The 12,653-nt window shown below is 29.8% G+C and overlaps 1 protein-coding gene across 9 annotated transcripts in view; it reads left to right on the forward strand.

Annotated features, from left to right (window-relative positions):
• sky (GTPase-activating protein skywalker) overlaps positions 1 to 12,653 on the forward strand; it is a 115,370-nt gene that overhangs the window by 57,584 nt on the left and 45,133 nt on the right. Inside the window, exon 1 of one of the 9 annotated variants that reach the window (XM_065499570.1) lies at positions 3,626 to 4,055. The exons of 4 other annotated variants lie outside the window; for them this stretch is intronic. In XM_065499570.1, the coding sequence (XP_065355642.1) occupies positions 3,890 to 4,055 (166 nt within the window). In that variant the 5' untranslated portion in view covers positions 3,626 to 3,889. Of the gene's footprint in view, positions 1 to 3,625; positions 4,056 to 12,653 lie in introns of those variants that run through there. 4 more of the 9 variants (XM_065499575.1, XM_065499568.1, XM_065499569.1 and 1 more) reach the window with 4 other exon arrangements.

The raw sequence follows: 12,653 nt of genomic DNA on the forward strand, positions 1-12,653 counted from the left end.
TTTTGTTTTTTTCACACATTCCGTTATTGGACCACTTACGACTATCTGACTCCACCAACACATTTAAAATTGACAAACGCGTTACAACACCAACAACAAAAATATATGTTTTTTCAATACGAATGGTGTCAAAAAAATCTTTGCATACTGAGTGAAGAAAACAAAAAATTGGTTAAATATACTCGAATTTTGTGATAGATAAAAAATATTTGTTTGAAGTTCTACAAGTGACTTTATATTTAAATAAAAATAATGGCAGGAAATCACATTTCGAAAAAGATTATACTTTTTGTATTTTAATTATTATAAAGGAAAATCTGCAAGTGGAAAATGATTATGGGCTAAGAGTATCACATGAAACACTCCGAAATGAGCTACTAAAACACAAATATTCCTCAGGAATGGCTAGGAAAAAACCCCTGCTCTAAATCAAAAATATTGAGAAACGATTAAGATTTTCTATAGAGCACATTTCACTCCCCCCAGAATGCTGGGACGACTAAATTTTTTCTGATGAGACAAAAATAATGTTGTACTGTCATGATGGAATCCAAAAAGTTTGGCGAAAACCTCTGACAGCTCTAGAAAACAAAAATTTAATTCCTACATTTAAGTTTGGAAAGCTTTCAGTTATGGTATGGGGTTGTATATCCAGTAAGGAAGTAGGGGTAATCAGGATTTTGGATAAAATATTGACGAAATAAGTTTATCTTGATGTTTTAAAAACCGATTTAACCGCTATCATTCTGAAATTCGGTAAATTCAAACAAGTTTTAATACAAATATTACCAAGCCAATTATCCCAAACATAACTCTTATTTATTTGGTCGTGGTTACTATATAACTGCACAAAAGTTATTGATACCCCTGCCCGAAGTCCTGATATTAACCATATCGAAAATTTGTGGGTACATTTAAAGAAAAAAGTGGGAAAAATATCGCCAAAGAATCAAAACGAATAAATTAAAGAAGAGTGGGACAAAATACCCTTGGAATATGATATCCCTAAGCTAATTAACTCAATGGGCAGCCGTAATTGATGCTCAAGTTGGACACACACTATATTAGCAGCTAAAACCCTGGAAATGTATCACAAACTTAATATTTTATCGAATGTGCAAACATTTATTTGACAGTATAAAAATTGATTTTTTTGTCCTTTTTATTATAAATATGAATGGTTTTATTGAAATTGATTTTTTTTGTTATCTATTATATTAATAAACATATGTTTATAAAAAGTGTGTTGAAAATGATAAAGAAGTTGATTATTTATATTAGTAATCAATGTTTTCTTTGAAATTTTGTTATTTTTTCTCTATGTGCAAAGAATTTTTTGACAAACTGTATATTGCGTTAGTGCAATAAATTCCAAAAATAAAAGTCCAACACCGCGCTTAAAGTAAATCAATCGACTTGGAATCACTTTCTGAGTCGATTAAACGATGTCCGTCCGTCTGGCTGACTGACTGACTGACTGTCCATGTATAACATGTGCACAAAGAACTGGTCACATTTTCCAACATATTTGGATAAAATTTGGCATATTATGTTTCTTGTCCCAACGACGAAGCCTATTGAAACTAGATGAAATCAGTTCATTATTCAACCTAGCCGATGAAAAACAATTCTGAGCAACTGTGCGTCCCACGAAAGAATGAAACATGTATTTTGAATACGTCCTTGATGCAAATAATAAAATATTCGAGCTATAATTTAAAGATATAATTTGAGAACTAGAGCAAGTTTGAAGAATATATGGAATACAACTAGATACGTAACTGAGAGCCACAAACCTAAGTTTGTTGTCAAAAACCTAATTCATGATAATGTAATGTGAAAAGAGAGTAATTTTATCCTCTCTCCTCCGTTCTATGGGTTCCAACAATTTGTATGTGCTTAAATTGTTTACTGGTTAAACATTTTTAGTTAATTTTGGTCAATATGTATATAAGTTTTAATTTAGCCATAATTTTTATGGCTAAATGAAAATAAAAAAGGCTAAAAATGGCTAAATTTAGCCAGAAAAGGACTAAATTGGCAACACTGATACTCAGTGATCGCGCTTGACCGACTATACTTTTCACTTGTTTTATTTTGTATTTTTACCAATTTTTTTTTTGGTGTTTTTGAGTTGTTTCTCTTGTCTTAATTAACCCAATAAACTATAAACAAATTATATTGTTCTGTTATGTTATATTATATTACTCTGCAGAACCGGCCTCATGAAATAAACTACAAAAAAAATACATACATATTAATAAACGCGATCTGTAAAACGATCAGCTGTCATTGTCTTATACATAAGTCGTTCAGCCTGAGCTATAATGAGATGTATGAGGTGTAAAGTGTATATCGTGTGAAATAAATATTATCTTTTGTGAAATAAACATTTCTTTCATTCATTATCTCTAACATTGTGTTTTTTTTTTGTATTTTTTATTTATTTATTTATTTTGTTTTGTTGATTAAAAATTCTTTTTTTAAAAAATCACGTGTGACTCTCCAATATGCTCTATTGAACATTTTCATCAATGATGCCAATTTTTTAAATGAAAACATGACCGGAAAACAATATTCACATTTATATATGAAAGAAACTCAACAATTATTTGAAAACTTAGTGATTTTCGTACAAATTGTATTAAATTAAATTTGCTGTCCGTGTTTCTGAATCAGGCCCTTAGAAAATTTAACCTTGAAATAATATCATATCAGGGTTATGCTGTTCATATTTTCATCAAATTCGAAAATTTTAAAGTTTAAAATTCTTATAAAAAAAAGTTCCAATATGATTTTATTAATCTCTAATGATTTTAAGAAATAGTAAGTTTCAATATGAACTTGGCTAGAATTTTTAATTTAAATGTAAGTAAATTTTATTTGTGCTGTTATTTTAACTCTGACATCCTATCTAATGATAGTGTTTGCCTTTTGAAAAAAAAACGCCTATTTCAAAAGCACTAAATTCTACACTACCAATTTTCATTATATTGTATTGTGTATTGTTGATGTGCTTTGTGCGAGTACTAACTCTCTGCAATTTAAATACATAACTCGCTCTTGTTCTGGTTTGATGCAAAGAGAGAGCGTAAATGAAAAGCTTTCTATTTTTCATTGAATTTTCAACAAATGCCGGTCACTTTTATCATCAGTCATTTATTTGTGTTCGTTTACCGATCAAGTTGAAAACAAGGTCCCTCTAAGTGAAAAAGAAAATAATTTCTATATAGAAAATATATGTAAATAAAATTAATTAATTTAATTAAAAAACAAAACAACAAACCGAAGAAAATTACAGCAGTCGTATAAAAGAAAGGCACACAAAAAGAAAACTACCAAGTGAAGTCAACAACATATCAAACAAAATTCAACATTCAACTGAAAAACTAAAGAAAATTCTTATACTTATTTTTTAAAAAAGATTTTCTTTTACACACAAACAAACAGCTAAAATGTGCAAATTTAAATTGTTTAAAAACTAAACTTCTACCAACTACTAAAGGAGTTATAAAATTATTATGTATTGTAAATAATAAATTTAATTTAATAAAAGCAAAACAAGTCAAAGGAGATTTCGCTCACCTTAAATAACCTTAACAAATAGAAAAAATAAATAAAACATAAATTTTTACAAAAAATTAATAAAATTTCTATTAAGCAAATTTGTTTTCAACAAATTCTCTCAATTTGTCTGTGTTATTTTAGTTTTTTTTGTTGTTGTTGTTTAATTTTCGCGTTTAATCGCTTCTTCGTTTAAAGTATAAAAAATCTCATTTTAAAGGCTGTGTTTAAATAAACAAAATATTATAAATTATTTATAACAAAAAACAAGAATACATTGTGATTTATTTGTGTTTGCGTGAGTGAGTGTTGTGAGCGTTAAAAAATGGTTGGCAAAATATTGGCCATTAAAGAATTCGAACAATTTAGCAGTCGCCGCAGCAGTGTTTACGTTGATCCAGAATGTGATAAATTCTTTGAACTGCCACTTTTTATAGCGGCTAGCTCAAATGATATAACAACAAAATGCCAATGTTGGCAATTCAGTCCAGGTAATTTGTAAATCCTTAAGATATTTTTTTAAATATTAGATTTAGTTGGGAATTTATAATTTCTAGTTGCTGTTAATTTTATAGACTTTCTGATATCCGACGGAAGTTTGATTTTGCTGGGATCTTTGTAATTAGCCCTTCATTTGCACAAATCCTCTTTTAAATTATATTTCGCGATATTTTAATCGTTTCCCTAAGTAACGTATAATGACATTAAAATATCTCACTGAAAATACGTAAAATGTCAGTTAAAATACAATTGGTCAATTCACAAGGTCTCTTATCAGTCACATTGTCATAATGTCCTAATATATCACGATTCGGCGGCTCGGCTTAACCGACTCTTAGGCATTCGGCGCAGGTCTCTGCTGGTTGGTTAACATAACACAATAAACATAGCATACAGAGTAATATTATTTTAAGACATTTTTTGCTTGAAAAGCAATAAAAACCAATGTGAAATATTAGGACATTATGACAATATAAAATGATAAGAGACCTTGTCAGTTGACCAAATATGTTTGTGAACATTTAAAAAAAGTATGGCTTGAAGTTTTTGCTTTTCAGTTTTTGACATTTCTGTACAGAACGAATACGAACGAATAAATGTGAATGACATACTCAACAAAAACTTCATGTACATGAAACAAAGTTCCCTTTTTCATTCCTCTTTCCCCCTTTCATTAACAAACTCAAATGTTTTGCAGCAAATGTTTCACAATGTGGACCGGGACTAATCGGGAAAAATTTTCTGAGAATTCCGGAAATTTTTTTTTAGAAATTGATGGGAAATTTCGGTGATTTCTTGTTAAATTTTCTTCTTAAAGTTCCAGTATCATTTCTGCACAGATAAAAAAGATTCATTGTGACTTGTTGTTAATCGAATCATTCGATTATATCGATAGATTTTTTGATACTTGCAACAGAAAATTAATTAGCATAGAATAATTACGATTTAAATAACGTAATTTTGTCAGCCACAACAGAAAAATTCGAAATACTTCTGAAATACAATTGGAAATGGTGTAGTAGGTCGACTTGATACAAATTAAATTGTTAAGTTCTTAAAAATGTTTAAGCTGCTTAAAATTAAAACTTCTAAGGATATTTATATTTAGAGAAAATAATGGTTATTCGGGGGCAGGGACCGGTTCTAGTTATAAAACCATTTATGAAAGGACCTATTACTTTAACACCAAGACGCAAGATTTAATTTCTGTGCCATTTCGAAATCTCAAATTCCATTTTAATCCGATAATGTAGATGAATTAGTTATTACTTTGATGTCACTAAATTAACAACATGCTGTATAATAACTTATTGATCGTAAGGGCATATTGCAATCGTTATCAGTTTTGTACTTCGGAAAAGCTATAACGAATTACAGAACGATGGGTAAATCGTAATCCTATACATATTTGATAGCTTACTTTTTAAGAAAGTTGAGTGAGATTTTAATCAATGTTGGCTACCGTTACCGCTAATTCTTATGCCCATACATATAAGAATTTTTTAAAGACCATTATGTGGTCTTTAAAAATTACAAATAATGAAATCATATTCAAATATCCATTTATTTTGGTAAGTAAATGAATTCCCAAACAGCGGAAGACAACTGTAAATAATATTAAATTTGACACTGTTCCTATTTCATAGAATCATATACATATTTAGCTAAAGTGATTACTAGATATGTATGTGTTAGATAGCACAATACAAATTTTATGAAAAAAACCATTGGAAATATTTTTTTTTTAAATTTAAATGACAGATGACAAATTTCAGGCTTTTTCGAACGTTAAACTTTTAATTTGCCGAAGTGATGCAATATTATTGCATTTACGAATGCACCAACAAATACTATAATACGATACAATTTCACTTAAACTATGAGTTTAAGAGTTATAGGAATTTAAAGTAAATATGTATCGTCCCCTATTAACCCGGCAATTCCCATACCCTCGCCAAAGGGAGAAACAATTTGTTTTTATTAAAAATACTAAAAATACGTCTAGTTTACACTATAAATAAGTTTAAAATAAAAAAAAAATATAGCTAGTTGCGATTTTATAGCGGGGTCACCTATAGGTGTCACTGGGCAGAAAAAAAATAATTTTCTAAAAATACTTGCTCACATTGTTAGCCTGAATATGTAGCAGTATTTATTAAAAAAAAAATATTGTGATACTTACCAGTTTGGCATTTTTATAACAACTTATTTATCATAAGGCACACACCAGTATGTTAAAATCAAAAACACTGCTTAAAGATTTTTAGAAATCCCCTAGTTAATAAAATTCTAGCGTTGCCAAAATAAAATCAGGTATAAAACCGGATCTTGTCTGTATATAAATAATATCAATATTTATCAGTGATATCTGTTTCTATGTTTAAAACTACCGTTAATCTTTGTCACCTGTAGGTGACACTGGGAATTGCCGGGTTAACAGAAAAAAATTATACAAATATAAACTGTTACTGGGATCTTGATTTGTTCCTAATTTTATTTTCCCTGGGATGTAACAGGTCATTATTTATTTACACACAAAAAAGTTTATCTATATGGGGGATTTCATGTCAAGTGAACCAATTTTTAAAATCGATGTCTTCCGATCGGAAATTTCCACCGAGGTTAGACCTATTATATAGTAATTAAGACACAATTTTTCAACAAGATCGGTCAAGAACTCTCGGAGTTAGAGGGGGTCAAAATTTGATTTTGGCCAAACATGTGATTTTTCTCATCCATGTAACTTATTACCTATTGTTCTTAGCAAAATGAACATAGATATTTCTTAAATCTTTCTAACTCCCAGAGTTCTTAACCGATCTTGTTGAAAAATTGTTTCTGAATTATTATCCAAAAGGTTTAACCTTGGTGCAAATTTCATCCCGATCCACAGTGCGGCCAAATGCACCTTTGTCCGGCCAAAAGTAGCTAAAGTAATTACTAATGATCGTTCGACTAATCGAATAATTTCTTACGAAAATAACGAATAATTCGAACAATTATCGAATAAATCGTATAAATGTTCATATATATTTAATTTTATAAAATTGCTTAAAATTTTTCATAATTTTAAATTTAAATAAGTAATAATTACTCAAAAAAATTGTATTGTTTCTGAAATTCGACAAATAACTAAAGACAAAGGGACTTTCGATCACTGTAGATGAGTGTTCCGATAGCTCCTTCTATAAATATATTGTTACGAAATTGTACTTGAATTCAAATTTAACGATTTTAACGGCTGATTTAAAAGTAGCCTAATGCTTTCAAATAACAGTGGTGTAATAGCAAACTGTAACATATCTGTGGGCATTATTAACATTGAAATAAAAGCTTTCAGTTGACCATTGATCGTAAGTTGGCAACGCTGTTTCCTGCGATCGTATATTCGAATTCGAATATTCAGTTAAAGAACATTGTAGAAAGTACACCACAGATGGCGTATGTATTAGAAACCTCTAGACAGTTGAGAGAAATCAAGAGTGCAGATGTCAGTGTTATAAATAGTGGCAGAGGTTGCAGTCGTTAGTGAGTTTATCAGAGACGCTTTTCGAATAAACATCATCTGAGTGTGCTGTGTTTTTCAAGTGAATTCGTGTACATTCTTAGACAAGTAACATACGTAAAATTATAAAACAAATTTCAGACAAAGTTTGAAGAATCTCTCAAATTTAGTTATCCAGATATTCAAAATTGACAAAGTTTGAAGATTCTCGGAATTTTAGTTATCCAGTTATTCAAAATTTAATATGTGCTTTGTATAGGAGGGTCCTCACCCACTGTTCCGATTGCGACTACATTTAGCTAAACTCCATACAAATATAAGAAATTGGATCACACAAAGTTTAAATACTTTTACCACTATAGTTCTCCAGATATTCCAAATTAACTATTTACTTTGTATGGGAGGTGCCACGCCCACTTATCCAATCTCGACCTTTTTCAACCAAAATATGTAAAATAATAAGAGTGCTATTCGGACAAAAGTTGAATAATATCGTAATTATATTTCTCAAGATATTTAGAAATACCTGTTTACTTTGTCTTGGAGGTGTGGCTCATCCCCTGTTCCGATCCCTCCCCTTTTTTTGGTTATAATTCATGCAGTGATACAAAATTGATTCATATAAAGTTTGAAGACCTTCACAATTATAGTTCTCTAGATATTGGAAATAACTATTTACTTTGTATGATATGCGCCACGCCCTCTAATGCAATCCCGCCCATTTTCAGCCAATCTATGTATAGTGATAAGAAATTAATGCGTACAAAGTTTAAATACTTTTGCAATTATAGTTCTTCAGATAATCGAAACAAACCATTTGCATTGTATGGTAGGTGCCACGCCCACTAATTAAATACCGCCCATTTTCAGGCAAACCATGTAAAATGCTAAGGCTGCTATTCGGGCAAAGTTTGAAGACTTCTACAATTATAGTTCTCCAGATATTCGAAAATATCGGAACCCCCTGTTCCGATCCATTCCATTTTTGGTTAGAATTCATAAACTGGTAAGAAATTGATTCGTATAAAGTTTGAAGTCTGTCACAATTACAGTTCTGCAGGTATTCGAAAATTACTTTTTACTTGGTATGGGTGGTGCCAAGCCCATTTTTTCGAATTTCGTCCATTTTCAGCCAAGAAGCGCTCGATGGTACCTAAGAAAATTCCGCGAAGTTTTGCGGCTTTCACAATTATAGTCCACCAAATTCAACAGATATTCCATAATAACTATTTACTTTTTATGGAAAGTGCCACGCCCACTTAAAATTTCAAAATAAAAAGTATCCAGTTGTTCCTTCCACATATAGAGGAATATACAGTAAAAATTTCAAGAAGATCGGTCCAGTAGTTTTGGCTCCTATAAGGAACAGAATAACAAACAAATAAATAAACAGACATACATACATTAATTTTTATATACACTGAATCAATTAAGTCTCCGTACAGACATACTCATAATATGAACTAGCTATTTATGGTCACTTTTCAATACATATTTAAAAATTTTTTTAATTCATTTTATAAAAAATCTTATAAACTAGAAATCAACATAAAAAAATTAAAAAAAAAATGCAATTGCAGCATTTTAATGGCTGCAATTATACCACTCTTCCATTATAACGGCTTTTAGCTGATCTTTACTCGTTATATTGTGCCGAATCTTTATTTCCAAGTGATCCCATAGATGCTCAATCGGGTTGAGATCAGGTGACTGAGCTGAGCGATTCAAGTGCTTAGGAAGATTATAAATAAGACATTCCTTAACTAATCTAGAGGTGTGTTTGGGATCGTTGTCTTGTTGGAAGCAATACAAATGTCCCAAGCTTAATTTTTCAGAACTTTGTTTTAAGTTTTCTTTTAATATATTAAGATATGCATATTTATCCATCGTGTTTTCAACAAAAATAAGATTTCCCACCCCAGATGAAGCCATGCAACCCCAAACAATAACGTTACCTCCTCCATGCTTTACGGTTAGCGTCAAATGCTACGGATTCATTTCAGTATTTGGCTTTCTCCATAAAATTTCTCTTCCGTCAGAACCAAAAACATTCAATTTAATTTCATCGCTAAAAATAACTCGATCCCAAAATAAAAAATCTTTATCAATATGTTCGATAGCGTAATCCAATCTCTTTTTCATGTTCACTTTTCGAACAAGGCGCTTCTTACGGCTTACACGACCATTGTATCCATTTAGTTTAAGAGCGTTTCTTACAGTTTGGGGGTTTACCGTTAATTCATCACTAGTTTTCAAGTTTCCCGCAGTTACACCTGCGTTAATTACCTTCTACAAATCGTACTAAGTGGTGGTCTATTTTTCTTAGATGGTCAGTTCTTTGTTTATTTGCCATTGTTCCGGTTTTTTTGAACTGTGGAATAACGTACCTTCATTTTGCAAGTTAACAATAATTTTCTTTCTATCGATTAAAATTTGCTTATTTTTGGATTCCCTTGACAACAACAAAGCTGGTCCATTCCATGCACAGCCATTAAAATGAAGCAATTGCTCAGAAAGGTGGACCTACCACATATTAAATGCAATTAAGTTTAATATTGGGATTCCTTGCCTTAAAATAGTTAACTGTACGGAGACTTTTTTGGTGATACTTTTCGTACAATTATTGAATTTATGTAAATTTTTATGATTTTAAGGAAAATGTTTGTATTTTTTTTCCTTCTACCTTATGTGTTTTACGTGGCAAATTAATTAGGGAAAACTAAATTTGTAATCAGGAATCCCGCAATTCCCAAAAAAGTATTGAAAAATGTAAAAAATGGGATATTTTCGTTTTTTGGCTATAATATCCATACGAACCCTTTACAAAATAATTAAGAACATATTGGGCCATCTAAAACGGGTTACTATATTTTGATATCCACTATGCGATTTGAGAATTTTTGCCCTAAAGTTGAATTTTACATAAACAATAGGCGTTTTTTGAACAAGAGAAAAATCGAATAATTCGAATACCCTAGTGATTACTAAGCTATCGCAATTTTTTACTATTTTAATTTAAACGGCCTGAGTAACAGATCCAAACTATCAGACATGAATAAATTAAAATTACGTTAATTGACCTTCCATATCATACGACAGCACCATTTTAAGCATAAGGGACCTGCTTCAAAAAGCATAGGCGCTTAATTTATTTTTGTAAATCATATATGGTTTATTGAATTGGGTTTTCCTTATTATATTTGCATCATTAAATTATCTTTTGAAGATTGTAATAGTCATAAATGTCCACATGTGTTCGTTTTTTATAATTATTTTTTTTTTCAAAATTTTAAAAATTAAGTAATTTTCCGTAGAGTTGCATTTTTTTTGCTCGCACAATTTGGTAAACAGTGGTAAACTAAAAAATTTTATAATTATCCTAACGTAAAAAAATATTGGACAAAATGTCATACAATAATTGCCAATGATCAGTAAGAATATAAAAACAGCAGATGTGGACAATTGGATACCTTTTTGAGCAAAATCAGTGCTGTTGAAAACACATTGCATAGCGTTGCATTTTTTATGCTCGCTACTGTACATACAAAAGGAAAAACAAATAAGCAAGAAACTCATTTTTTAAACTTTAATATTTAGTTTTTTTTTATAAAATTTTTGTTTACAAATCACAAAACAAAAATCAGAAACACCAATATTGTAATGTACTTTATTGTTTAAATAATCCGGGTTGTTATATTTATTTTTTTTGATAACTTTGTTTTTTTTTTAACTTGTTGTTTGACGTAGCGTTGACGCTTTTATTTAGGTATGACATTTCAGCGTTAAAGCTAAGTGGAAAAAAACGTTCCGCCTTACGCTCTGATTTAGGTAGGCCTGTAAGTAATTCACACTATATGTAGTAATGGATGGCATTTTCAAGTTTTTACTGCAGTATTAGTCGAAAAATTAATTTTTATTTTATTTCTTAGATACTGATATCGCGAATTCATAACATTTTTTTTTTTTTAATTTTAACTACACTCAGTTATTGCAATTTGATCTTTGTTCAAAAATAATTTTACAGTTACTCAATCACAGGTGATAATTGTAATTTAATCGGAATGACAATTCTGGTTTTACAAAACAATATTCATAATTTTTCATTCGCTTTATACTCGAGTACATACGAGTATATTTCGGTATATTCAATTTTATTTATGTACAAACAAATGAAAGCGAACAAAAAAGTTTTCCATTACAAAATTCAATAATTAATTGTATTTATTGTTTAAAAGCAAACAAACAACCTCCCGCAAATAAAAGTCTGTATATTTTTGTAATCTTACATCAATTTGTTTTCTATTTCAATAATTTCAATTTCCATTTTATTGTATAATATAATTTTTGTTTTGTTATTGGCATTTTGCGGTCATAAATTGCAGCTCATTTTCTCTTCCTATCAATTTTATTTATAATGCAGCATGCTTTTAGTTATTCTACTCGCTTACACCACGTATCGAATTGTGTAATAATTCTGAGACTTTTTGTCCAAACAAAATTTTATTTTATATTTAGGTAATTGCAAAAACATTCATATAGAATAGAAACTTACCTTTATTGAAATTATTACCTCATAAAACCATAAAAAAACGTTCTACGTTAGACAATAATTTGCATTCGAATATGTCTAGCGAAATTATTACAATGTAAAATTGATTTATTTTGTTTATATGCAAATTAGATGGTTTTTGTATTACTAAAACTTGTAAGTTTTTGCGTTTGATTGATTGATTTGATAATATGAAATTGGAATATAACTAAAGCTGTTTAAATAAATCTTGGATTTAACTAAAATTATTGAATTTCCCTATCGCTCTGATGAATAAACTGAAACGATCCAATAAATATTTGTCCAAGATCGCACAGAGTAAATACTTACAATGACCGATAAAAGTCTACGTACGACCATTATCGCTAAATTTATAATTAATTTAACTTTTATTCACAAAAAATTAAAAAAATATGTTGACAAAAGTCTACATACGATCTATACACCAAATAAACATTTTTCAGCGAATACAAATTTTCATTAAATTCGATATTTCGTTGGGCCACCACGGGCATATACAAGCATCTGGGCATT

Source organism: Calliphora vicina, chromosome 2 (genome assembly GCF_958450345.1).
Source record: "Calliphora vicina chromosome 2, idCalVici1.1, whole genome shotgun sequence".
In the NCBI taxonomy this organism is placed as follows: domain Eukaryota; kingdom Metazoa; phylum Arthropoda; class Insecta; order Diptera; family Calliphoridae; genus Calliphora; species Calliphora vicina.